This window comes from Cebus imitator, unplaced genomic scaffold (assembly GCF_001604975.1).
Source record: "Cebus imitator isolate Cc_AM_T3 unplaced genomic scaffold, Cebus_imitator-1.0 Scaffold52, whole genome shotgun sequence".
Lineage (NCBI taxonomy): Eukaryota > Metazoa > Chordata > Mammalia > Primates > Cebidae > Cebus > Cebus imitator.
This window is the reverse complement of record NW_016107367.1, coordinates 3,649,171-3,677,083: the sequence shown is the minus strand read 5'-3', so window position 1 is coordinate 3,677,083 and position 27,913 is coordinate 3,649,171. Positions and strand designations below refer to the sequence as shown.

General features: G+C 56.8%; 1 protein-coding gene across 3 annotated transcripts in view; it reads left to right on the top strand.

Annotated features, from left to right (window-relative positions):
• The first annotated feature begins 7,809 nt into the window (after positions 1-7,809).
• The window catches only part of EML1 (EMAP like 1), a 202,843-nt gene continuing 182,739 nt past the window's right edge, over positions 7,810-27,913 (top strand). The window contains exon 1 of one of the 3 annotated variants that reach the window (XM_017528138.2): positions 7,810-7,994. In XM_017528138.2, coding sequence (XP_017383627.1) covers positions 7,967-7,994 — 28 coding nt within the window. In that variant the 5' untranslated portion in view covers positions 7,810-7,966. The remainder of the gene's footprint in view (positions 7,995-27,913) is intronic. The other 2 variants (XM_017528141.2, XM_017528143.2) reach the window with 2 other exon arrangements.

The following is a 27,913-nucleotide window of genomic DNA, read 5'->3' as shown; positions in this document are numbered from 1 at the left end:
CCTGCCCCCACCTGTCCCTGGCTGTGAAGCCGGGCCTCAGTTTCCTCATCTGTAAGGGAAGACAAATAGTAGAACCCACTTCCTAGGGCTGGTGGGGATAGGCCGCGCTCTGGCACTGTTGAGCACGGTCATTGCCACCTGCAGGGAAGGGAGGGCTTTTCCGCAAGCAAGGCGACGCAGTCTCCGGAAGAGCCGCACGGTGGCGCGCTGGCGCAGAGCTCGGGCTTGTCTTCCTGGCCAGGCCAGGCGGGCGGCGCCGGCCCCGGGGTCCAGAGGCGCGGAGTGGGTGGGCCGAGGGACGCCAGCCCCGCCCCGAAGGCGGAGTCAGGGCGGGAGGCAGGGGGTGGGCCGTGGGAGGCTCTGGCTTTGGCGTCGGGGTGGGATAGCCACCCCATTTCACAGATGGGGCACCCGAGGCGAGGTGAGGTTTAGCAGCTGCTGGCACGGCCCCCTCGGGCGGGTGCTGCGGTAGCTCGGCGGGCGGGTACGCAGGCCTCGCCGGGAGCCGGGCCTGGACCTGGGGCGCTGGCCGGCCGGCCGAGGGACGTGCCGGGCGAGAGCGCGCAGCTGGGGCGGGAAGTGCGCGGGGGGCGGGGTGCAGGGTGCTGCTGCTGCCGCGGGGGAGGCCAGGGATGCCCCCCGCTAGGAGGCTCCGGAGGCTCCGGGCCCTGCCCTGCCCTGCCCCTCCCTCCCGTGTGACCTAGGGCAATGGCGGCCTTTTCTGACCCTGAACCCTCCCCTGTAAACCTGGACGTGCTTGATCTGCACTCGCGGCCCCGCAGGAGGCTTCCAGCCTGCACGTTTCTGGAGGCCCGCCTTCCCCAGGCACCAGCTTCCCCAGGGCTGAGCTGCTGAACTCTGAAAACCTTTGGACACGTCTCTGCCCTGTGCCCCCGGGACATGCGGCTGGGGACCCTGAGCTGGCCCAGCTCTCTGGGGTGCCTAGGAGCCTAGGCTGGGTTGAGGTAGCTTCAGGAACCTTGGGCTGCGGGGCGTGGAGTGAGAGCCACAGCCAGGGGCTGGGGCTGGAGGCTATGGTTCTGCTGGGCTTCAATGACAGCCAATGTGGGTAGACAGAGGACCATGCCGTGTCCCAGCAGTTAGCTGCCCACCTGGGAAGGTTCTGGATGGGTACTTGGTAGGAGCCTGAGCCGGCCCCACCTGGCAGTTCTGGCCTAGCGGGTGCCGAGCCCTTTCTGCTGGTCCAGAGTCAGTTGGAGTGACTAAATTCACATCTGCCCAGACCTCACCCTGGGCTCCAGACAGCCTCAGGCATCTCTGGATGTCCAGAAATACCCGCCCCTCCCTTCCCCCCCACCAAGCCAGCAGTCACAGGGTATTTCTGGCAGACGTAAGGGGTCTCACAGTGGGAGGGAGGGTCATTTTTCTGAATCCAGGGCCGGGGTGGGGAGGGACGGAGTCAAGGCCCTGCCTTGGCCTTGAGCTTTAAAAATTCATTCTTGCCAGGCGTCCTGGCTCACGCTTGTAGCCTGTAATCTCAGCACTTTGGGAGGCCGAGGCAGGTGGATCACCTGAGGTCAGGAATTTGAGACCAGTCTGACCAACATGGAGAAACCCCATCTCTACTAAAAATACAAAAGTAGCCAGGCTTGGTGACTCATGCCTGTAATGCCAGCTACTCGGGAGGCTGAGGCAGGAGGATCACTTGAACCCGGGAGGCAGACGTTGTAGTGAGCCGAGATTGTGCCACTGCACTTCAGCCTGGGCAACCAGAGTGAAACTCCATCTCAAAAAAACAAAACAAAAAACCCTCGTTTCTTCCAGAACACAGCCTCTGCCCCGTAAATCCTTCTCACCAGAGGAAACCATAGTCACCCTCCTGGTGCTTAATTCTTGGGCAGCCCCTGCGGGGACAAGACCCTGGGTAGCCAGGCAGAGGGCCAACCGGGCGCAGGAAGCAGCCTGGGAATTCTTGGTGCCAGGGGTAAGGCTGCAGGTCCCTGTGCAGGACAGTGTGCACCTGCCACCAGCTTCCTGCGGGCCCAGGGCGAGGCCAGGTGGGGACCGGCCTGAGCAGCAGCCGGCACAGGAGCATCCTGGGCCCAAGGCAAGAGCCCCCGGCCAGTGGCAGACACTGAGTGAGGAGCGCCGATGATTCGAGTCACGCCCTGCTGGCCATGCGCCTCACCTGTTGCTCACACTGTGTGGTCAGCCCCAAGCCAGCTTTACTGTACCTCCAGGCCCCTGTGCTACAGATGAGGCTCCAAGAGGTGGCAGCCTGCCCTGTCTCAGGGCCAGAGGGCAGAGGGTGTGCTGGGCTGTCCCTGGGGCCGTCGTCCCTGCTGCTCAGCCCAGGAGCTTGAGCCTGGGAGGCCTCCCCACCACCTCCCTGCCCCCTGCCCCCTCACCAAATGACAGCGGCTCCCTGGCTCCCACACCAGAGGTGAGGGGGTAGCCCGAGGAAGCCAGGAGCTGCCCACACCCTCAGCCCAGGGACACCCGGTGCAGCTGCATGGTCCTCTCAGGCTTCTTTCCTGGCTGGGAGCCTGGATGCCGGGAGGGTTGCCCAGGGCCACCCAGGCAGCGGTCAGTTAGGGGTGCCTGGGCTGGACAAGGGGCCCTGGGTGTTTGGAACCAGCTCACAGAGCTGTACCAGAGTGTGTACGTGTGAGTCCCGTGTGCACGTGTGTGTCTCTCCACATCACCTCCCTGTGTTTCCTTCCCTAGTCTCCGGGTATCTGTCTGGTCCCACACGTGTGACGCTGTGCGGATGAGTCTCCTCGTCCATGTCTGTCTCAGGCTCTGTGTGGAGCTGATGTGTCAGCCTGACTGGAAGTCTAAGGAGATGTCTCTTTTAACCCAAGGCAGTGGACGGACACCAGGAGCGTCACCTTGGGCTGGGCCCCCACCGCGTGGCATGCATTCTGTCCTCACCCCATATCCAGCGAGATGGGGTAACCTGCCCAAGCCACACAGCCAGGAGCTTGGGGACCGACCAGTGCAGACATCCATTGTCCATTAAGTTGTGGCCACCAAGGCCCCCCATGAGGCTCCCTGCTCCCCGCCTGTCCTGCCTCTATGGACAGGGAGACCGAGGCCAAGGGGCACAGGGTCTCCAGCAGGGAGAGGCTGCACTCCTGAGGCCCAGCCAGGGCTGGGTGAGTGCAGGCAGCAGGTGTCAGCAGTAGGGGGAGGCGCGTGTGGGAAGCGGGGCCTCTTCCCTGACCCCACCACGCTTGGCTGCCCCTCCGCCTTTGATCACTGACCCTGCTCTGTCCCTCCAGGGACACTTTCCCGCCAGTGCTGGTGCTGGCTGGCAGAACAGTGTGGGAACCCAGGGGCCGGCCTTCCTCCAGGCAGTGGCAGCAGGGGAGGGGCCTGGGCACACAGCAGGTGGCCAGTCACTGCAGGGTGTCCTCTGGGAAGCGAAGCTGTGATGTTGCAGGGAACCCAGGAAGGGCACTGGTTCTGGGCTGGCCCCACAGACATCAGTATACACATGCCCCTCCCTTTGCCCTGTGCCCTTCCCAACCAGATTTCACACCACTGTCCGGCCATCTCCAACCATTCCCAGGTGCCCGAGCTCTTTCTCACCACCAGGCCCACCTCGTCCGTCCCCACCCCTGTTCCTCACCTGCAGGTTTCTGCGTGCATGACTCTCAGAGGTCCTCCCTGACCACCTGCCCTTCCTTCCTGACCTTAGTTTCTTCACCAGCACCCCTCCACCCGCAAGCCTGGGGCCCTGAAAGCCCATCCCCAAGGCTTGTTCAGGCCCTGGGCAGCAGCTGCCCGGTCATGGTGACCCTGGAGTAGCTATTGAGACCAGCCTAAATCCAGACACGGTGAGTCCTCGGGGGCCAGCGGGCACACAGTCGCAGCCTCAGGGTGAGCTGCAGCAGCCGCGCCATCCACACACACACCCGACACACGGACTCACTCCCACACGGGGACCTCACACACTCGCATGGGCACACACACCCACACATTCTCACATGCACACCTTCTCCCCCGCACGTGCCCACTGCCATGCCCCCGCCATGCCCCCGTGCACACACGCATCATCGTGCACGTTCACTTACACATTCTTGCACATGCTCACTGTACCTGTGCTCGTGTACCTGTGAACACGCAGGCATCGCCACACACATCAACTGACACACACATTCTCGCACGTGTGCAGTGGCCTGGGGACCAGGGGACTCGAACTGTTTATCCCCAACACATGTTCCCATGATAAAGAAAACAGGAAGGGACTTGGAGCCAGGGGCAGGAAGGGGAAGCAGCCTGCACGCAGGATCCAGCTCCAGCCAGCGGACATTGGGCGGTCTGCCTGTGTGGGACACAGGGGCAGACAGACGGGCGGCTACAGAGTGGGGAGGTGGGATGCCCCTCCATGGCACCCTGCCCTGGTTTCATCTTCACCACAGCCCTGGTGGGCGTCACCCCTTCCAGGCAAGAAACCGAGGCTGGGGCCAGGCTTGTCCCTGTCACCCAGGAGGGCTCCTGGAGCTAGGATTCGACCTGGGTTCATCTGACCAGGCTCCTCCCAGCCCTGGTCCCGCAGCCCACTTGTGTGGAGGCGAGGCCTGTGTCGGGGAGGCAGGTGTGTGGCAGGGCTCTTTTCCACAGCCTTGCTGTTTGTCCAGGACCAGGATGCATCCCACACCTGTGAAACCCTGAGTTGGACTCTGCAGTCTCATGGGGCTTCCTGGGGGGTTGGCACTGGCCCCCTCTGTCCCAAGGCATGCCCCTCCATCAGCCCAGCCCATCCAGGGAGCCCAGAGCATGGGCGGCAGGAGTTGAGACCTGAGATGTGGCCACGGGCCCTGCCCTATGGGCCTGGGTGTGCCGGACAGCAGGCACCGAGAGGGGCCATACTGTGTGAAGCCAATACAGCGAGGCCGAACCTAGGAGACAGGTCCGCCCCCAGGCCGTGCCTCCCACTCCCTCCTAAAACCAGCTGCTGCTCCAAAGCAGAGCAGAGGTGCCCAGTGAGGGACTCAGGCCATTCCTTCCCTGGTCACATCCCCTTCCTGGGCACACAGATGCCACCTGTGCATACCCGGAGTCAGCCAGGTGCTGCAGAGCTACTTCAGTTCAGCCCACAGCCAGGCAGGTGGGGCTCCTCCCACTTGGCAGGGAAGCCGCTGGGTTCCTCTCTTTGCTAACCTGCATCTGATTCTTCCCCTGCCACCCCCTCACCCCAGCCCACAAAAGGCACAGAGCACAGGAGTTCCACCCCCGCCCCGCCCCCAAAGCTGTCCAGGAATCACACCTAGGAGGTGCAGAGGGAGGAGGGGAATTTCCGGGGTGGAGGAGACAGTTCCAAGGGAGGTCTGGCTTTGTCTTTCCCTTTTTTCACCTAAAATTAAAATTTCAGTTAGGAGGAATGAAAACTTCAGTTAGGAGGGACCCAGGATGGCCACCAGTCCTGGTTTGTCTGAAGCTGGGGGTGGGGGGATGTTCCAGGATCTGTGGAGGACATTCAGGGCTAAAACGGGAAGTTCCAGGGAAATGGAACAAGTTGGTCACCTGGAAGGGGTCCCAAGGCCATTTAATCTAATCCTATGTGATACGTGAGCTCCCTTCGCTGCATCCCCACCAGCAGCTGCCCAGCCCTGCTTGCATATCCCCAGTGACAGTGAGCTCACTGTCTGCAGGGCAGCAAGAGCTGACTAAGAGGTGGACACAGCCAGGACCAGGCACTGACCACAGCGAGGTAGGAGTTGGCAGAGGGGTGTGGGGCGAGGGGAAATGGAGCAGGGCCCCTGAGCTGCCTTTAGGGACAGACACGGCTTCCCACGGAAAGAGGAGGAAAGGGAATTCCTAGCCAAGGGAACAGCACAGGCAAATGCGTGTACCATAGCGACTGAGTTCTTTGCTGTTTTCTCTGACGGCCAGTGCAGGGGTGAAGAAGAGCCTGTGATTTCACCGCCCTCTTCCCCATCTCACGCACAGATAGGGCTTCCTTTGGAAGCATGGAAGCCTTGTCCTCCTGACTTCACTCCCCAGGCCCCTGAGCCAGAAGAGGCCTCAGTGTGGATGGAAGAGCTGCCAGGATGCCTCAGCATGCTGCTCCTCCCCGCTCTCATTTCCCTGAGGCTCATTTATCCTCAGCACCAGCATCTGCCCCCTCCTCCAGGAAGCCTCCTCTGACCTCCCCAGCCCTGAGGCCTCTCCTGCCATAAACATCATCCTTTTTCTCAGGCTTGCTGCCACCTCCAGCCCTGCCAGAGATCCCTGTCACTCTTCAGCTGCGCTTTCTCACCTCCACACCTGCTAGCTAGTCTTCCTGGAACACTCTCTCTTCCCATCAAAAATCTTTCTGGGCTGGGCACAGCAGCTTGGGCCTGTAATCCCAGCACTTTGGAAGGCTGAGGCACTTTGGGATCACTTGAGGTCAGGAGTTCGAGATTAGCTTGTCCAACATGCTGAAACCCCGTCTCTGCTAAAAATACAAAAATTAGCTGGGCATTGTGGTAGGTGCTTGTAATCCCAGCTACTCAGGAGGCTAAGGCAGGAGAATTGCTTGAATCCAGGAGGCAGAAGTTGCCGTGAGCCGAGATGGTGCTATTGCACTCCAGCCTGGGGAACAGTGAGACTCCATCTCAAAAAAAATAATAATAAAACAAATTTCTGGGCCGAGAACAGTGGCTCATGCCTGTAATCCCAACACTTTGGGAGGCCGAAGCATGAGGATTGCTTGAGCCCGGGAGTTCAAGACCACCCAGAGCAACATGGTGAGACCCCCTCTCTACAAAACATAGTTAGCTAAGTGTGGTGGCACAGACCTGTGGTCTCAGCTACTTGGGAGGCTGAGGCGGGAGAATCACCTGAGCCCAGGAGGTTGAGGCCGCTGTGAGCTGATTGCACCACTGCACCCCAGGGTGACCCTGTCTCAAAAAAAAAAAAAAAAGAAAAAGAAAAAATATTTTCTCTTGAAGATAACTCAAATGCCAGTTCTTCCAGGAAGCCCTCCTGGATCTCTCTGATTGAGTTTATCTCCCTTCTTCTTAAGTCATTTCACTCCACCTGGTCTCTGCCTACAGAACTGGGTAGATCTCAAGCTCAGGGGTGCCCAGCAGAGCCCAACCCAGGGTAATGCCTCTAGGATCTCAAGCCCTTGGCTGGTCCTGCCCTGCACTTTGTGGGATCAGGGGAGCGGGTGGATTGGCTCTGAGCCAAGCACACAACAAGAGCATACTAAGAGCTTGCTGGAGTGTGTTCTTTCAACCAATATTTCCTGAGCACCTGCACTATGCCAGGCCCAGGATCAATCACATGGCTGCCCCTGGAGATCCCATCTCCACCCCCCATCGACCCTCAGCCCACAGTAGATGCCCAAAGTGCTGGCTGCTCTTCACCAAACAATCAAAGGCAAGGGATGGCCTTCCTGCAGCCTTGGAGACAGACAGCCTGGCTCCAGATCCTGCTCACGCCCCGTACTGACCCGGTGACCCTGGGTGGGTCCCTTAACCCCTCTGTGACATGGACACAGTGGTTGCAGCATCTGGAGAGCAGAGTGAGATGACAGGGGTGGCCACACTTAGCATAGCTCCTGGTCCCGGCATGTACTCAGTAGCGGCATCACTTGATATTCACGTTCCCTAAATGTCCATAAATGTCCCTTGCTGGCTGGGTGGAACCGTTCCCAAGGAAAGAGTGTACAGGCACTCCCGAGTCCCCAGGACCTGGGGCCTTGGGTACTGACCAAGCCCCTAGGGGTGCAGCAGCTTCTCAAGCAACATTCTGGGGCTGCCCCAGAGAGGCCTTGGGTGGGGGAGGGCAGTGCCCGGATTTATCCACCAATCGCACAGGCTGCTGGCACTGAGCACATTCTTATCTGCCCAGCCCAGCATGGGGGGGTGGCCAGGCCGGCCAGGGCGGGACGCTTCCTGGGGGCTGGACACGGAGAAGCCCCAAGCCCTGCTGGGTGGGTGACAGCCGCGGAGCCTCTGAGTGACCCTGCAGGCTGGTGGCCAGCCGGCCGCCCATCTCCTGCACCATGTCGGACGGCGAGGGCCCCTCAGCTGGTGAGTGGCTGCTATATTTACCCACCATGGCTCCGGTTGCAGAGCCAAGGCCACCAGTCACCGAGGGCACTGGGGCCCCCTCAGGCTGCAGGCAGCTGTGAGCTGGACCCCCTTCCTCCTCGCCTGACAGCGGGGGGCCTATGCCGCTGGCGGGGGGAGCTTGACTTTCGCAGCTAAGTTTCGCCGCACCCCCTGACTTCCCAGTGAAGCTGCTGCAGGAAGCGGTGTCTGCTGTGAGCCCTCCCGCATCTGGAAGCTGGGGCCAGAGCTGACCCAGGACAGAGAGGCATGGGCTCAGGCGGGACCCATGGGTGGGCTCAGGGTGCCGTGGGCCACTGGATCCCCACGCAGACCAGTATGTGAACATTTATCAGAGGAGTGGGGAGAGCAGACAGCTTCCGTCTGATTCTCCAACTCTGAGACCTCTGGGTGTTCTGAGTCCCTGGTCCCTCAGCACCAGGCAGGCCCTCTGTGTAACCTCATATCCTCTAGGTTCAAACTGGCCAGGGACGCAGGCAGGTGGAAGGACGATCAGATTCTAGGGTCTGCCCACTGTCCTCTGCTCTGCCTGAGACAAGAGGCTGTGGTGGGGACTGGCCGCCCATGTGCCTGGCTGGCTGCCCCTGTCTCCTGCCAGTTACAGGGCCAGCCTTGGCAGGATGGGGGCTGGGGATAGCCGAATCCAGGGTTAAACATGGGGGACTCTGGAGTCAGGCTATCCAGGTTCAAATTCCAGTTATTTCACCCCCAGGCTGGGTGATCTTGGGCAACTGGCTTAACTTCTCTGCGTCTCTGTGTCCCCAGGTAAAAATTGAGACCGGGGGTTGTGAAAATTAAATTTATGATATTGTGTGAAAGCGTCTGCTGGTGCTAGGGGTTCATACTGGCAGCAGGTGGCACCCTGGGCAGCAGGTGGGCACCCCGGGCAGCAGATGGGCATCCCAGGCAGCTAGGTCTGGCCTCCTCCATCCAGCAGGGCCTCCCTTGTAAGCCAATGATGGTCACTGGCACGTGGATTCCTTATCCATAAAACCCCACCTCAGGGACTCTCGGGAGACATCAAGGTCTCCTGGGGGTGTGGGGCAGATCGTGGGTGATGTCACCCTGAAGATACCCTGTTACTGACAAACGGTCCCAGCACCTGGGCCTGGCTGGGTAGGATTTGAAACAGAGTGAGTGAGAGTGTGAATGTATGTGTGTGAGAGACAGAGAGAGAGAGAGAGAGAGAGAGAGAGAGAGAGAGAGAGAGTGTGTGTGTGTGTGTGTGTGCGTGTGTGTTGGGGAGGGGTACACTGACAGAAGTGACCTGACCTCACCCTCTTCCACTGGGTGCCAGTTGTCCTGGCTGCCAGGAATTGCCCGTCGTGGCTGTGGGGGCCCCAGGAGCCAGCAGACAGCTCTCTCTGGCTGGCCCTGCCCCACACCTGACGCTAGCCCGGAATAGCTCCCCCTCCACCAGGGACATGCCCTGGTTTTAGCAGCTTCTAAAGCCACCCGCATGGAGATGGGTATTTCAGGAAGACTGGGACAATATTTAGCCAGTCAGGACAAAGGAGTGGGCTCTAAGCACGCGTGTGTGTGTACAGCGGAGGCCTCACTGTCCCTTCCCGGTTTAGGAGAGGCTCAGCCCGGTTGGGCTGGGAGGTGGGGCCTGGATTCCAGGCTGGCTCTGTCTGCCCTGGCTGGGCAGGTGGCTCTGGGCAGGCTCCGGGTTTGGGTTTCCCATGTATAGAATGCCATGTGACCGGTTTTTGTCTCTAATATGTGGATTTGAGATTGAACCTGGCAGGCAGGAGTAGAGGTGTCATTTTGGTGCAGGAGGGTATACTTCCTTATGGGTGGTTCTGCAGCACACAGAGTGACGTTCAGGCCTTTCCGGGACTCCTGCCAGCAGGAGCCAGTGGACACGGCCGTGAAATACCCTCACCTGTCTCCAGTACCGACCCCCAAGCCCGTGTCGGCAGTGGGAGCATTCTCAGCTCTCCACTCGTGACCAATGTGACCTAGGGTGGACTACTCAAGGGCACTGTGCCTCAGCTTCCTCATCCGTTAAGTGGGGACAATAATGGGACATGAACTCCTCAACGTGCAATAATGATTAAACGGCTAACAGCAGGTAATTCACCGAAAATAACCCCAGGCTTATTGTTAGTGGTTATAGCTGTTATTATTTAACCAATAAATAAGCAACCCAGAGAGGGAAATGAGGGGAGCAGAGGGCCCGCTGTGTCCTGGACACACTGTTCTGTTATTGCCCGGAGGTGGGGGCTATCAGCTCCACCATGTAACTAAGAACACCGAAGCTCAGAGAGGCACACACAAGGTCACCCAGCTGGTCAATGGCAGAGCTGGGATTCGAACCCAGTTCCCCAGACCCTGTTGGCACAGAACCCAGCTTAGGCCCCACTTCTGGGGGATCCCACCTGCATACCCAAGGAGGGCGAGGCTGGATATTTTGTGGGGCTTTTTGGCTCTCACCTGAAGGAGCAGCTCTTCTCATTTCAGAGTTAGCCTCTGGCAACTTGGAGAAAAATGGAGTACCCTGTTAGGGTGTCAGGAAAATTCTGCAGAGCAGGAGCGCAGCAGGAGGTGGCCGTCCCCTGGATTGATGGCCCTGTGCCTGGGTGGGTGAGCTGGAGCTAAGGTTACCCGGGAGTCAGCACTGTATTTATAGTAGGAACTCGCCTGTATCGGCTGGCGGCCGGCACACCCGGCCAGCGGGGGCGCTCCCTTTACAGTTGCCTGCATTCTAGGCTTGGCTCTGTCTCTTAGGGGCAGGGTCACGTCAACTGACTGAACCTCAGTTTCTTCATCTTTAAAATGGGGGGTTCGTCAGTTCCCTCGCTGGGTCTGGAGATAGGGTCTGTAAGTGCTTGGCACCTGCCTGGCACAGAGGGGCCTCAGAACTTTCTGGCTCTACACACCCTGGTTCTGTTGATTGTCTTTCCTGCCTTTCACCTTGTGATTTACCCCCTCTTCCATCCTGGCCAGAATCAGCAGGAAGAGAATCCAGGTCTCTGTGCTGTTAGCTGCCCCTATGCTTGGGAAAGTTTCCAGCAAAGCAACTTGACAATCCTAAGCACCAAAGAACAGGCTGCTGTGTTCTCAGCAGGGCAATGAATGCAGGTCCATCAGAGCCCAGGGTTCAAACCCCAGCTCTCCCACTCCCTAGCTCTGTGGCCTTGGGTGAGTCACTTAACTTCTGTGAGCCTCAGTGACAGATGGGCATTTGCCCAGCTGCAGAGGGTATGGTAAGGACAGACCCCTAACCTGCAGAATTGTTCAGCCAGCAGGGTGACCCTGTCTTTCCTCCTGTGTAACCTTCCGCCAGTCCCACTGGCCCCCTCTGGGCCGCGGTCACCCTGCTTGTTCAGTGAGACGTGGGTGCCTTGCTGATGCCTTTTGTGCGTGTGTGTGCCGGGAAGCTGCTCCCCGGTCTTTACCGTCTCTCTCAGTGCCCTGCAGCTTCTGGTTCTCATCAAGACATTCAGCTGGGTGAACTGACAGCGTCCCCCAAAGGCCCCCAAATACTTGGCTCTCCAAGGACCTCTCTCTGCCTACAGTCGAGGATAGTTTACCAAGAATGGGGCCTGCAGACACTGGTGGGGCCACCAAACAGCTCATCAGTTCCTCCTGGCATCCTAGAACCCTGAGAGTGCCCAACTTCTTGCCCCCCAGACCTCACAGTGGGCCCCTCACCAGGGACCAGGGCAGTGTCCACCTTCCCTTCCTGTCCTGGCCACCCCCAGCTCTCACCTCTAGTTTCTCCTAGAAGGCCCCCCCAATTTATGCCATCCCAGTTCCCAAGGAGGTTGCGCTGCCCTCTGAGGAGGGGGGACCTGGCACTGTGTCCCTTCCCTGGATTCCAGGGCAGGCAAGTGCTGGAAAGGGCATGAGATGCCTGGAGTGGTCCTGGGACGTGGGAACACCTCGGAGATGACCTGGTGAATGGTGCCAACGAGGCCCCCTGCCCTGCTCATAGGAGTGTTGAGTTGTTGGATGCTACAGGCCTGTCCAGGTGCAGTGGGAGCCTTCGGTGCTGAGTGACCCAGGGCAGGTCACCTTCCATGTGTGACCTCAGAGAGATGATGTTAGCCATCCACAGGCCAGCATATGGCTCTGGACACATGTCCCGAGTTCTGACATCAGGTACCCCCGCCTCAGCCCCTGTGAAGGGCTGGGCCTGCCTGGGTCGCTCTGAGGGTCCAAGCCGGAGCCCACGGCCCGTGCCTTGTGGGTGCCTGTACATGGAGTGGTGTCAGGGCACAAGTCCCCTGAGGAGTGGACCGGTTTTATGTGACGTCAGTGGTTCCCAAGGCTGGAGGCAGCGCATTTTCTTGCTGGGCTTTCTCTTCCTTTACGGTTACTGGCTAGTTCATCCCTTGGGTGGTGATAGGGAGCCAGTGTAAGCTCCAGAGCCGTGGGGAGAGCACCCGGCTTGCTTTAATGTGGTGGGTGGAGGAACTGCAATAAGGCCCAGACGCCAGGGAGGAGGCTGGAGAGACGGTCCTGGGGAGAGAGGTTGAGATCCACACAGGAGAGGAGAGACTGGGAGAAGGGCACAGGGCAGTTTGGCAGCTGCTGAGACTCAGGTGCTGGGAGGGTGCAAGGAAGGCTGAGCCTGATACTGCTGCCCCCGATAGAAGGGCCCACAGGACACACTGCTCACCTTCAGGGCTCCGTGGGGTGACCTAGCAGTGTTTCAGGGCTCAGCTGTAAAACTTAGCCGTGCATGGAGGAATGGGTAAGAAGATCCCAACCACGCGATGCACCGGCCCTGGATATAGGCAGGCCCGTCTCCGCCCCTCGGCTGTCTCATCTGTAAAGTGGAAGTGACACCATAACCTCAGGGGTGTCAGGGGTATTGGGTGGGATGACTCCTTTTGAACTGTGGGGCTCAAGGGAAGTATGGGTGGTCTCCAGGTATGAGCCTTTGATAGCACCGCAGGTGTGCCGGGCACCTGTGATATTGACACCAAGAAGGACTCAACCTCAGCAGCATTCAGCGACCTCTCATGAGAGGCTGGGAGTGAGGTAGGGACACATAGGAGGAATCCTCAGCTGGGGAGCCCCCTTCAGTGCCCTTCACGGTGACCCTACATCCAGGTTCATACCACACTCCCAACCCAAGGGATCTCTTTGTTATGGAGCAGGGGAAACTGAGGCGCAAGAGGACGAGAGACCAGCTCAGTCACCCAGCAAGGGTATGGTAAGCTGGGGCCCAGGCTGGATTCCCAGGCACAGGCCCAGCGTCTCCAGCACTTCTGCTGAGGGCTCTGTCACTTCTCACACCGCCCAGGCTCAGCGGAGCCCTGCCTCCTCCAGGAACCCTTCTCTGAGCTCTGCAGCCCCGGGAACCCTGAGCCTTGGAGCACCCATGCCCCAGCCCTGCTCCCCTTCGTGGGCAGTAGCTTTGAGCGGCGCCCCCCCAGCCCGCTGCCCTCCTCACAGAAATTACAAGCTGTGAGATGCTATAGGCATGTCCAGGTGCGCCTGAAGCCTTCGGTACTGTGTGACCCAGGACAGCTCGCTTCCGTGTGTGGCCTGAGAGATGCTGCTTCGTTAGCATCCTCCCACTTATCTGTTAGCCACGCACAGGCCGGGGCACAGCTCTGCACACGCATCCCAAGTTCCAGCATCAGGCAGGCCCAGGTACCGCTCAGCCCTGCCCTCGCTGGGCACACAAACCTCCAAGCGGCGAAATAATACCTTCACGTGACTAGGGACCCCACGCCAGTGAAGAAAGCGCCCCTGTGGACTTTTTCATCTATGACAAGAGATTCAGGTTAGAAATTCTACTTGGAAAGGAAAGCTATCCACTTCTGTTCTTTTAAAGTATTGGGTCAATTCTAATGGAGTGTTTTTAAGATAGCAAGATAGCTTTTATTATCTATCTATCTATCTATCTATCTATCTATCTATCTATATATTTTTTTAGACAGAGTCTTACTCTGTCGCCCAGGCTGGAGTGCAATGGTACAATCTCGGCTCACTGCAACCTCTGCCTCCCAGGTTCCAGCAATTCTCCTGCCTCAGCCTCCCGAGTAGCTGGGACTGCAGGTACACACTGCCACACCCAGCTAATTTTTGTATTTTCAATAGAGACGGGGTTTCACAATGTTGACCAGGATGGTCTCGATCTCTTGACCGCCTAATCTGCCCGCCTCAGCCTCCCAAAGTGCTGGGAAACAGGCGTGAGCCACTGCGCCTGGCCTTTTTAAATTATATTTTTAAAAGAAAGTTTTTTAAATGAAAAGCAGTTAAATGAATGCAAATGCTTACAACTTTTGAATTTAGCATTTGCAACCATTTCACTAATTTTTTTCTTGAAATTTACAGTCAAAATAAAATATAGAAACTGGTTGCTGAGGTAGGTAAAAGGTCACTTATAGTCAACCATTTCAAATTTTCAATTTTTGCACTTTGATTTCAACATTTTGCCTTCGTCACAACAGCCTCTTTGGTTTTTATTTTGTTCCTTACTCTTTTTTACATAAGTCAGAATGGGATCGGGATGGTCTGGAATAAACAAATCTCAGTGGCTCAAAGCCACAAAAGTACACTTCTCTCTTATACAAAGTCCACTGCAGGTCTGGTGACCCCGCCGCCCAGGGCAGGTACCCTAATCGGTGACCCCGCCGCCCATGGCAGGTCCCCTACTCGGTGACCCAACCAGTGTGATGCTTCCATAAAGACCCATGTTTTCTCAGTCACTGCAGCCAGCCAGGAACAAGACAGAGACACAGTACCACTTAAATGCACCCACCAGGAAGTAACCCACCTTGCCAAGGCCAGAATTTCACTGGCTACAGCAAGCCACGAGGCCACACTGAATGGCCAGAGGGCAGGGTGTGGCCCTCTGTGAGGAGCAGTCTTAATGTCGGCACCCCTTTCATTGAGTTCCCCCCATTGTCGGCACCCCTTTCATTGAGTTCCCCCCATTGTCGGCACCCCTTTCATTGAGATCCCCCCCGTTGACCATTTGTTTCTTTGTTTTTTAAGTAATTTATTTTAATTATGAAATAGAGCACATTGTATGAACTGTGGGCAACAGGTATCGAAAATGTAAATCATGTGATTTCCAATACGAAAATCATAACGCAAAGGACAAGATTTTTCAAAACTTCGCTCCCTCCCACGGACTTGCATTTGCATTTTAAAGCACAAAAATAAATTTCTGAATGATTAGGTCACAACCTCCAGTGAGAAAAAGCATAACCAAGAAAAATCTTAGCTAGAAATCCCTGCCTGCCTCGACCTCCCAAAGTGTTGAGATGACAGGTGTGAGCCACCGTCCGTCCCCGTTGACTTTTAATGGTGGGTGCGTACATACATATATAGCACACGCATACACTCACACTACGAAACACATTTAAATTAAACTTTGCAGTATAGCAGGGGACTGTGGCCACACACATCATACATTGCTTTGTATGAGATAAGATCAGGTTTAAAAATAATGTTTGCAAAGTCTAGCGTTTGCCTATGAACCTGTCATGAGAGTCAGTGACGTCAACTCGGATTGCTAGAAATAAACCCAGAACTGTGCCTGGGACTTCTGAGCTCCGTGTGGGGAGTCTTCAGCTCTGTGTTCCAGCCTCGAGGCCAAACTGTTTAGAGAACTCTCTACCAAGTTTAAACACATCTTTCAGGAATCCCGCCTCATTTATTTTGGGTGGAAAAACATGTCAAGCACTGGTGCCGGTGCAGAAAACACCCTTCCTGCTGCTTCGCGCTCACAATCTGAGTTGACCTCTGGCTCTGCGGATGCTCACTGAGGCCGTGCTGTGTGCGCGGAGCCCCCGCCACCAGGCACTGCGGTGTGAGACTGGAGCAGGGAATTCAGCCCTGGGTCTCCTCTGTGGGATTTGTCACCCCAGCCCGCTTTGCTGTCCTTGTCCTGAGGTTACCGGTGGCCTAAACAAGAACGTATACAGTAGGCACTAAAAAATGGTGGCTCCCGGCCAGACACTGTGGCTCACACCTGTAATCCCAGCACTTTGGGAGGCCAAGGCAGGCGGATCATGAGGTCAGGAGATGGAGACCAGCCTGGCTAACATGGTGAAACCCCATTTCTACTAAAAATACAAAAAATTCGCTAGACGTGGTGGTGCACACCTGTAGTTCCAGCTACTCGGGAGGCTGAGGCAGGATAATCTCTTGAACCCAGGAGGCAGAGGTTGCAGTGAGCCAAAATCTCGCCGCTGCACTCCAGCCTCAGCAACAGAGTGAGACTCCATCTCAAAAAAAATAAATAAATAAACGGTGGTTCTCCTTCCCCTAGGTCCTTTTACACATTCAGTTCCACATGACGTCCCTTTTAACCAATGCAGTCAACATTATTCCATTTTACAGATGAGCAAATGGAGATTTAGGGAAATCTAGTGGCTTGTCCACGGTCACACAGTGAGTCACTGAGTCAGACGGGACTGAGACACAGGTGCGATGTCCCTAGCCTGGGGCTGCCCACCTCAGGAGGATCAGAAGAGTGGCGCTCCTTCCCTGCTGGCTGCAGGGGTGGACTTGGGGGAAGGGCCTTCCTTGGGAGCCAAGTCCAGCAATTCCGTCTGAACTTTTTGGGAGGCAGGAAGAGATCTCAGAGAGAGCCTACCTTTGGAGCCTGGACGCTTGGCCCTGAGCCAGCTCTGTGGCGGACGCACTGGCTTCAGGCAGGCCCTTTGCCTTGGGAGGTTCCCACAGGAGGGGGAGGAGGCAGGTGTGCTGCATGGAGGGAAACAGGCATCTTCCCTGTAGCAGAAGCCCAGGGCTCAGGAGGTGCCTCCCAAGCCCCTGCGTCTCTCTTGAGTGGTTTTCTGCTTGCTGGGGACAACAACCAAGGCCTGGTGCCCAGCTCTACCCTGTGGCCAGAGCCGACCCAGCTGCACCCCGCATGATGGGCCCCTCCACGCAGCCCAGAGCCTCACACCATCCCCATTCTGCTGCTGGTGGATGCTTCTATCAACCTCATGCCCAAGAAGGGTGGCTGAGGCTGGCATAGAGCCTTGTGCTGTGTCCCCACCCCTCGAGCAGGGCTCCTGGATCTTCTTGGGGAAAGGAGCTCCAGTGGTTGGGAGCTCTGGTTTGTTGGGCGCCTGCCGCATGCCCTGCCCTGGGCGGCTCTCTGCTCTCCTGTTTGCTAACCTGCGCTTGCCTCAGCTCTGTCAGGCACTGTGCCCATCTCACAAGGCCAGACACCCAGGATAAGCGTGATTAAAGAGACAGAAAAACAGTCACCACCTCTGGGAAAAAATCATGAGCTCCTAACTCCCCTGGAAATGTATAGAAATGGCGAGGAGGACAGAGGTTTCTTCCAGGCCTGGACCAAAGGACCAGCCTCTGAGCCAGGAGAAAGGCAGGCCTGGGGTGGCCCAGAGGGGCCCAGATGTGCAGGACACATTTGGGGAATGCCAGCTGTCTGGACTGATGGAGGACAGGGTCTGAGGGGAAGGAGGAGCTCTATTCTAAAGTGGATTTGGGGCCACCTCGGCTGCCAGGTTGGGGGACAGTGGGGAAGGGTGGACGTCCCCTGGGTGAGGGCCTGTCAGAGACCCCAGGGACATCCTGTCTATGTCCATGTCCCATTCACCAAACTCAGGTCTGCACAGCACCAGGGCTGGGCTGGGCCTTAGGAACTCAGGGGCTAGCAGGGTAAGCTGCAGGGTCAAGCTTGGGCCCACCTCTTTGCTGTCTGCAGGGGCTCGGGGTAAGGACACCTGGTCACTGGGAGGCCTGAGTGGAAGGCACCAAGCCCACCCCAGCCACAGGGGACTTGGCGCTGCCGCAGGGGTCCCGCTGCAGGGCCGGCAATGCACAGGATGGGGCCTCATCTCACCTTAGACACTTGGCTGAGTCAGGAGTGTTAGCCCAACACAAATCCACCCGCTCCTGGAGTTTCTTCCTTCTCTTTCCATCTTGAAACACTGAGCTTGTTGAGAGGGGTAAACACTTGGCAGTGACTCCAAAACCAGGGGCGAGGTGCCCTAAAAAGGTTCCCTTAGGGCCGAAAGCTGTGACATCCATGAGATAGATCATGCATGCCTGGGTGCTTGGGAGGAGCCCCTTTCACTGCCAAGGCGTAATTCACCCGGGATGCGTGGGCAGGAGGTGTGGCTGCAGCCAGGATTCCCAGGGCCCCGCAGGGTCTGCCTGGTGACGCTAGCTAAGAGCCTGACACAGGGATGGCATCGCTGCTCTGGGACAGCCGCTGCCTGCAGCTCAGAGCATGTGGGGTCCTGGGATCCTGGGCTTGCCCTGAGGCTGTGGGAATCTGTGGGGGCAGCTGGTCAGGGGACTGGTGCTCACGTTCCTCTGAGGTTTCGGGGAGGAAAAGGGAAGGGCCAGTGACGCTCAAGGCTGCAGCTCTGTGGAAGGTGTCCTGGGTTCCAATCCTGGCTTTGTTATCTTTTTTTTTTGTCTCGGTAACACCTTTGTTGAGATGTATTATATAATTCACACATTTAGACCAGGGTGATGACTCATACTTGCAATCCCAGCAGGAGACCAAGGCAGGAGGATCCCTTCAGCCCAGGAGTTCAAGAGCAGCCTGGGCGACAAGTTGGAGGCTGTAGTGAGCCATGATGGCACCACTGCACTCCAGCCTGGGTGGCAGAGCAAGACCCTGTCAAAAAAAAAAAAGAAAGATAAAAATAAAAAACTACACATTTAAAAGTGTACATTAAATGGTTGTTAGTATATTCAGAGTTGTACAACCATCACCACTATCAAATTTAGAACACTTTCATTGCCCACAGAAAAGCCCAGCACCCGTTAGCTGCCCCCGCTTCCAGCCTTCCTGCCCACAGCCCCGGCAACCACTAATCCACTTTGTTTCCATAGATTCGCCCATTCTGCATTTTTCATGTGAGTGGAATCCTGTAACACGTGGCCTTTTGTGCCTGGCTCCTCTCACTTAGGAAGCATTTCGGGTTCATTCACACTGGAGCCCGTGTCCATCTTCATTCCTTCTTAGTGCCGGCTAATACCCATCATAGAGATATGCCGTGTTTCCCATCTGTTCTCCAGTGGATGGGCATTTGGGTTATTTCCACTTTTTGGCTACTATGAGTACCACTGTTATGAACACGCGTGTACCGGGGTCTGTGTGAACATATGTTTTTGTTTCCCCTGGGTGCACACCGGGAAGCGGACTGCTGGATCATACGGTGACTGTTTGCTGCACATTTTTGAGGAACCGCCAGACTGTTTCCAGCACTGGCTGCGCCATCTTCCATTCCCACCTGCAGGGCATGCTGGCTGTGACTCCTCACATCGTCACTGGTCCCTGTTCCATCTTCTTGCTCCCAGCCATCGTAGCGGGTGTGAAGTGGTATCTCACTGTGGTTTTGATTTGCATTTCCCTAGTGGCGAAGGGTAGGACTGAGCATCTTTTCATGTGCTTATTGGTCATCACCTCTTGGCTTTGCCACCTTAAGCCTCAGTTTTCATGTCTGTAAAATGGGGACAATGGCGGCACCTACCTCATAGACTGTGATGAGGACTCAGTGAGATAATGTCAGGGTCCTGGGACAATTGCTGTTTGAAGCTGCAGGCTGGGGTTAGGGTCCCTGCTCTGAAAGCTGGTATGAGGGAGGGACATGGAGAAGGCCAGAAGCCTGGAGGTTTCTGTGAGCCCCAAACCCACAGAGAAAGGGACAAACAGCACTTTGTTAGCGAGGGTGCTCACCTCCCAGCCCAGCCCTGGGGTGTTTCTGCTGGAGCTCTGAAGCTCTGCTGTACTGCAGCAGGCCGAATGAGCCCGGCGTATCTATGCAGCCGTGACGAAACGTAGATGGGACACGTTCAACGCAGGCAGCCCTGGCCCATCACTTGGGCTTCTGGCTTTTCTCGTGGGGAGTTATTGGGCTTCTGCCCCATGGCTGCTCCCCAATGGAGTGACCTCGTGCCCCTTGGACTTGCTGTGGCTGGCTTTGCCAAGCCTGCGTCTGTGGATGGAGAGATCTGGAAGTCGGCCAGGAGTGTCCTCCTGAGAGGCTGGCTGTCTCTGCTCCTTATCAGGGAGGCTCTGGCCTGGTGGAGGTGCCGATGGTCAGGCCGATTGTGTACCTGTCACCTGAGCCCGGAGCCAGGCGGGAGCTGAGGTAACACCACCAGCCTGTCACCGGTGGGAAACAAATCCACCTCTAACAGCAGGCTCACCTGGCTGCCCCGGAGGGAACAATTCATGTTCTATGCTGGAAACCGGTGGGAGAAGAGAGAGAGGCTCCCCTGGTGGCCCTCGGATGTTCAGTTGAGTCTGCAATCTGGGAAAAGCAGGTCAGATTTGATGAGAACTCCAGGCTCCAGTGCCAGGTGCTGGCAGCACACAGTGGCAGTGGGGGAGGGGGGTCCCCAGCTGTTTCTGGGCCCTGCTGCTGTGTCCTTGCTCACTTGGGACCACATTAGAAAGTCAGGGAGGGGAGCATGACTGAGGAATCAGGTTGATTTTTTTTTGATATTCAAGCTCACCACCAGGTGCTGTGTGATCTTTGCAAGTCGGATAACCTCTCTGGGCCTTTGTCTCCTTCTGTGCAAAACAAAGCTGATGACACCTTATAGGGTGCTTGCTATGCATGATGAAATATTGCCCATATTCAAGGGCACAGTGGGGGGATCAGGATGGGCTTTCATTTTAAGTCGAGCCCCCTAAAAAGCAGAGCTTCCATTCCATGGATGTGGCTTATTGAGAGGGGCACTCAGGAGAAAGCTGTGAAGGAGATGGGGAGGCAGGACCGGATTCCAGGTGGAGCCCAGCTTGATTTTGTTCATCATCACCTCCACTGCCCCTGAGTCTAACCTGAGCGCCCCTCAGCTCAGGGCTGCTTCCTCTGCCCTTGAAGGAAGCATCCATGGAAGGCTGGGGTGGAGTGGGGGAGAAGTCCCCTGCTCTCCAGAGCCTGGCTCAGAGACGATGCCCCACAGGCGTTGGCTCCCTCACCTCCCACCTCCGGCCTCAGTTTCCCCATCTGTGAAATGAACCGGCTGGAGCAAATGACCTTCCAGTGTAGTACTAGGCCCTTTTCCTTCTTTTCTCTTCCCTTCCCTCCCCTCCCCTCCCCTCCCCTCCCCTCCCTTCCCCTTCCTTCCTTCCTTCCTTCCTTCCTTCTTGCTTCCTTTTCTTTCTTTCTTTTTTTCCTCTCTGTCATCACCCAGGCTGGAGTGCAGTAGCACGATCGCAGCTCACTGCAACCTCCACCTCCCAGGTTCAAACTATTCTCTTGCCTCAGCCTCTCAAGTAGCTGGAACTACAGGTGCCCACCACCATGCCCAGCTAACTTTTGTATTTTTAGTAGATATGGGGTTTCACCATATTGGCCAGGCTGGTCTCAAACTCCTGACCTTGTGGTCCGCCTGCCTCAGCCTCCGAAAGTGCTGGGATTACAGGCGTGAGCCGCTGCGCCTGGCTGGCCCTTTTCTTAAAAAAGAAAATATAAAGAAACCGTCCAAGCAATCATTCCCTTAGCCACCAACCACATCCCAAGCACCTACTGCCAGCCAGGCCATTGCTGGGTCCTGGGACACAGAGGACAGCCTGCCCCTCACCAGGAGCTCCAGGAGCTCACAGCAGATGGGGAGACAGACAAGCAGATGGACAATGAGAGCCCAGTGTGCCATGTAGGGTGGGCAGGGGAGAACCATAGGGGGTGGGCAGGGGAGGCTTCCTGGAGGAGTAACCCTGAGTCAGGTCTTGAGGCACAAGTGGAAGGTAACAAGGGGCCTCTGTGTGGAGGGTCCTGGGTGATCCAGCACAGAAACAGAGGCGGCAGCAGCTGTTGAATGGTTAATCAGCCATTCAACAAACATTTACTGATCAGCTACAGACAAAGATGGCAGCATGATTCCTGTCCTCGGGCACCAGACTCTTGGAGCAGGGGAGATGTCATACAGAAAACAGTCAAGATAAATAGAAAGCCCACAGTGTGTGTGATGGGGAGGAGGGTGCTGAGGATGGGCTGTCACGAATCAGGGAAAGGGAATCAGAGCAGGGCTATGGAGAGAGGCCTGAACACTTGAGAAGGACCTCAGGGACATGAAAGACCGGGCCATGGAGCTTCCAAGAAAAGGGTATTCTGGCAGAAGAGGAGGCAGCAGGTGCAAAGGCCCTGAGGTGGGAGTGCCTGGTCTTTTCAAGGAGTAGCAGTGAAGTCAGTTTGGGCACAGTGAACCCCAGAACCCGGGTGGAAAATGGGCTTAGACAGCGGGGGTCAGAAAGACCCACAGGGGTCTTTCTGCAGTCTGAAAAGGATGTGGGTATTGACCCTGAGTGAGAAGGTAGCGGGGTGGGGGTTTGGGCAGAGGAGTGACAGGATCTCACATCCATTTTACAAGCAGGTGACAGCAGGTGGGAATGTTCATTCCCAGCGAGCCTGAGCATCAAAAGATAAGAAGAAGCAAACCCAAGGCCTTTTGCAGCCCATGCTGGAGGCATCCGTCACAGCATCCCAGACGCAGCTACTCCAGAGACACCATTAATCGGCCCACTGAGAGGTGCTGATGTTTAAAATGCACTCAGCCAGCTTTCTTGGTTCAAATGCACTGAGAGCTCCCAGTTCTTTGCCTTGAGACAGCACCAATAGCACAGCCCCCCGGAGAGGCATTTCCCTTCTTATATCCTCAGGAAGATACCCGAAATTCCAAGTCCTTGTCCCTAAATTCCCCATGGCAAGGTCTGGAAATGATGACACATACCCACAATCCCACACACATGAACACACTCTCAGACATGCTCATCACCAACGCCAGGGTTGCCGGGTGGAATGCAGGACATCCAGCTAAATGTGAATTTCAGATCAACAACAACTGCTTAGTGGAAGTGGAAGCATGTCCCAAATATTGCTCGTTCTTGGCAGCTAAGGAATCTCCCCCTGAACTGCCCCTGCACTCCAGCACCTCCAGGGCAGCAGAAAGTGTTCTGGTCCTTGGCTGTGGGAAGGCTGGGCCCAAGGAGCCAGCTGCCTGCCGAGATGCCCACTGGAGAGAGGGCGCTGTCCCAGGGAATAGTGCTTGCCTTGCAGCCTGGGACTCAGCTGCCACTGCGGGGCCTCCAGACTCTGATCCTTAGTAGCTGGTGAACCGCAGCTTCCCAGGGCCAATGGTCTTCCTGTGTGGCTTCTCAGCCCTTTTTAAGGAAGTGATTTATGGCTCTGAGAAAATGGTCAGTCGGGGAAGAAGCACAGGGGGCCTGGTTTCCTTTAGAAAATGCACAGTTTTAGGCTAAGCGCGGTGACTCACGCCTGTAATCCCAGCACTTTGGGAGGCCAAGGCAGGCGGATCATCTGAGGTCAGGAGTTCAAGACTGGCCTGGGCAACATGGTGAAACCCCGTCTCTACTAAACATACAAAAATTAGCCGGGCATGGTGACAGGTACCTGTAGTTCCAGCTGCTTGGGAGGCTGAGGCAGGAGAATTGTTTGAACCCAGGAGGTGGAAATTGCAATGAGTGGAGATCGCACTCCAGCCTGGGCGACAGAGCGAGGCTCCATCTCAAGAACAAAACAAAACAAACCCCACAGTTTTAAACTGCAGTTTTTAAAAAAAATGATGAAAACTGAATAAGAAAATAAACCCTACTATATATGTATCAGGGCAGAACTATCCCAGGAGGCTGGAAGGCAGGGCGTACAGTGAAAGAACGGGGCCTGTGATTTGAGGCAGCCGTGGTGACTCCCCGCTCTGGCATCTACGGGCAAGGGACTGCACCTGGCCCGGCCTTAGTTCCCTCAGGATGGCAGTGAGCCGGAAGCAGGGAAGCGGGCGCAGTGGGCAGGCACATGTGGAGGGTCTTGCAAAGACACGTGGGGTTGACTCGTACCCCAGAGAAGAGGCCGCAGTTCCCCTACACCTGCTTTCCGAGGGACGTTTCATCTCCACCCAGTGGCTGGGACAGAACACTTCAGGGGGAATCCTCATTGCAGTTAAGTCTGAGCCCCCTGGCCTGGCAATGCTGGCCCTCCCTGGGGGGTCAAAGGGATCCCTGCGGGCCCCTCCGGCCTCCCTGCCCAGGACCCGCCCTCCCCTCCACAGCCCAGGCAGACGGATGCTCCGCACACTCCTCAGTGCTTCTCACCTGGTGCCTGCCAGCAGCGGTCCCCCTTCCTGGAACGCCTTGTGGTCCCCAGCAAAGCCCTCCTTCACTCCCCGTACTTATTCCCTGGCAGGGAGGGGCCTCCTCTGTACAGCGACAGCCCCTGAGCAGCCTCTATCACTCGTGAGGTCCGTGTCTGTGTCTGTCCATAAATGGTGAGTGTCTGAGGGCACGGCTGGTGTCTGAGTCGTCTCTACCCCAGCCCTGGCACGTAGTAGATGCTCAGTGGTGGTCCTGCTATTTCTCTGTTGCCGATTCTTGTCATTCCTCCTTAGAAAGTGCTTTGGAAAAGAGCTGTCTGCAAGGCCCCTTACAAACACTATCCTGTTTTCTCTTCCTCACACCCACATCAGCTAAGTATTATTATCATCCCCAGTGTTCGGATCAGGAGACAGAGACTCAGAGTGGATTATCACGCAGCTACTCCATGGAGGCAGAGGCTCCACTGCTGGGCTGCCAGGTGGCAAAGCCAGAGGGCTTTCCAACAAAGGCCCCCAGCTCAGGTCTGTGTCTAAGACCCACATTGGCTCTGCTACGGCATCACTGGCAGCTCCTGGATAAATCCTTCCCCTCTCCGGGACTCAGTTTCCTGGTCTGTGAAATGGGGGACGCTGCAGTTGCTGATGTCTAAAGTGGCTCAGCACTGGGATGCAAGGACACAGACGCTGCCAGCCTTTGCTGGAGTCCTGGCATCCCTGGAGTGCCAACCTTCTGAAGACGTTTATTTGTCCCAGCACTAAGCTGCTTCTTGTGACATCACGGTAATCCTGTCTCAGGCAGTGATGTCACCAGCTGGGCGGGTCTGCTGGGGTGAAGAGGGGGCCCCATCTCCCAGCCTGGAATGCCGCCTCCCCTGCCCCCTGCCTCCCACCATGGTGGCATGCATGGTATTCGAAGCTGTGGGAGTCCTCTGGGGTGCAGGGGGCTCCATCAGACCTCTGGGTGGGGCCGTGACTCCCAGGCCAGCCTGCCTGGCTCCCACGTGGGAGGAGTAGGTTGCAGACAGACCTCCCAGGGCCCACTTTGGTGGTCTTGAATTTTGGTTCTCTACTTTCAACTTCTGTTTGACTCAACTGCACAGCTGGAGATAGAGGCGTGGGCGGACAGGGTGTGCATGCATGAACTCACTTCTTCCGAACCTTGTTTTGAGGACAAATGAGTCAGCTTGGCACCCCGGCACGGGGCAGAGAGCACTGGCAAAGCTCTCTACCAGCTGCATTATCTGAGCACGTGTCTCAGCCTCACTGAGCCTCAGTTTCCTCACCTATAACATGGGATGAGGAATATGAAGCCCACCCAGTGCTGCAGAAACTTCTCCAGGTCTTGCCTGTGAAGCCTGGTCCAAGAGAGGGGCTCAGAAGAGGTTTTGCTTCCCCCCTCCCCACCATGACCCAGGGACAGCAGGCACCTGCCTTTCGGGTCCATGCAGCATTACAGGAGGGCACAGGTGGCCCCAAAGAAAAGCTGTAAACCTAACCGGCTGTAATCCCACTAATGGTTTGTCTTCTTTTCATTAGAAGGAGGCCCAGCCTTCTACACAGGGCAAGGAGCAACAGGTCCTTGTGCTCTTTTGGGAAATGGGATGGAGCTCAGAAGGAAAGTCAGGCATTGGTGCCTTATCTTTCCTGGCAAAGCTGGGGCCTCTGGGCCCGATCCCCGCTGGCAGCCAAAGGGTGGCATGAATAATGGAAAGGCTGGTATGCAGTTCCCAGCCACCCAGCCAGTGACAGGAGCTGAGGGGGAAGGACCGCAGAGGACAGGCAGCTTCCGACAGCCTTGGGGGCCTGGACATCCGGGGAGCCTGGGGCTGCGGAGGGGCCTGAGGGACTATGCTGATGCTGCCCAAGAGTCAGGAGTCCCTGTGTCAGTGTCACTTTGAAGCTTAAATCTCAAGTCCCATGCGCTGTGTGTCCTTGAGCAAGTCACTTGACCTCTCTCAGCCCTCCTCTTCTTGCTGTGACATCCTCATCTGGCGGTTGTGGAGGCTTCAGAAGACAGGTTACCGAGTGCCTGGTGCACAGTGGGCGCTTAGTGGTGGCAGCTGTGGAGCGCTGGGGACAAAGGAGCCGCTGAATATGTTGGTTCCTGTCCTGGCCGAGGACTGGCTGTGTGGCGCTGGGCCAGCCTCTTCCCCATTCTGGGGCCACTTACCCTCCTGGAAAACATGGCATCTCTCTGGATCCCCAAGCTTGCAGGACCCCAATTCTAATTCACATGGATGCTGACTGCTGGCTCCATTGCCAGCCCTCTGAAGGGGCAAGCTGGGAACTGAGTTGTGTGCATAGTAGGTGTGCGGGGACCCAGTGGGAGCAGCAAGAAGTGTGGCCTGAGGAGGCAGCGGGCAGGAGCCTGGCCCCGGACCCACCCTGGAGTAGGCCCCAGGCCCAGGGTCAGTATGCGAGGCTGATTCACAGATGAGGAACTCGAGGCTCAGACAAGGTCAAGGACCTGCCCAGGGTCCCCTGCCGGCAAGTGGCAGAGTCTAGCTCCCACGGCCACACCTGTGGCCCACAGCCCCTCGCCTACCAGGATGACTCCATAAGAGGACAGCATCTGACCCCAGGATGGCTTTCAGCGAAATGCAGCCAGGAAGGGGAGTTGTGCTGGGTGAGGTCACCAGGGTGCCGAGGAGCCAGCTATCCAAGGTCAGCAAGAGCTGGACCCTGGGAAAGGACCCCAGGAGGTGACTGCAGGTGGCACATCTGATGGCGTCAGGTTGGGGGGCGCTGGCCAATGCCAATCCCTTCCGATTTAAGGGGGTTTAGTGGTGAGGGCAGGGTTGGGCAGCATGACCCATAGTGGTCATTGGGTGGCAGTCCTGGCCCTGCCCTGCTGATCCAGCAAGGCGGGAGGCAGAGGGCTGACCAGCAAGACCACTCCAGCCTGCTCCTGTGAGTCACCGGCTGGCTCCAGGCACAGGCAAAGGCCTAGGGAGGCCTCTGGCTGGGGTTCCCACGGTGAATGGCGTGGTGAAGGAACATCAGTTCCTTGGTGTTCCTGGTGGGCTTTGGGGAAATCTTTACTTCAGATAACAGAGTGAGTAGGTAGATGGTTAGGAGCCATATGACATTCTAAGCATATCCCTAAAGAATGGTGAGGTCATCGGCCCGATTTCCAGCACCTAAAACCTTTGGCCAGTGGTTCTCCAACCCTGGTGGGCACTGCAGTTGCCTGGAGGTAGGGAGGTGATTGGTAAAAAATGACACTTTCCCGAGACCCCAGACCTGTGGAACCTGAATCTTGGGTCTCTGGAGTGCTTCCCATGCCCCCGGCGTTTGAAGCCCACTGTGTCAGTTACCCTCGAGCATGAACAAAGACTCTCAATATACCGCTCACGTCCACGTCCCTATGTTCCCAGCCTCACACATCCTCACACAGCCTGCACTCTCACCGGGCAGGTGTACACTCATCTGCATGGACTCACATCCACGGGGACGCGCGTGCTCCTGTGCCCACACCAACACTCAGTTCTATACATACACACCCAGGACCGGTGGCACAATTTGCAGGGCCAAGTGCAAAATGAACACATGGAGCTACTATTTAAGAATTGTTAAAAACAGGGCTGGGTGTGGTGGCTCACGCCTGTAATCCCAGCACTTTGGGAGGCTGAGGCGGGTGGATCACAGGTCAGGAGCTTGAGACCAGCCTGGCCAACATGGAGAAACCCCGTCCCTACTAAAAATACAAAAATTAGCTGGGCATGATGGCGGGTGCCTATAATCCCAGCTACTTAGGCGGCTGAGGCAAGAGAATGGCTTGAACTCAGGAGGCAGAAGTTTCAGTGAGCAGAGATGGCACCACTGCACTCCAGCCTGGGGGACAGAGCAAGACTCCA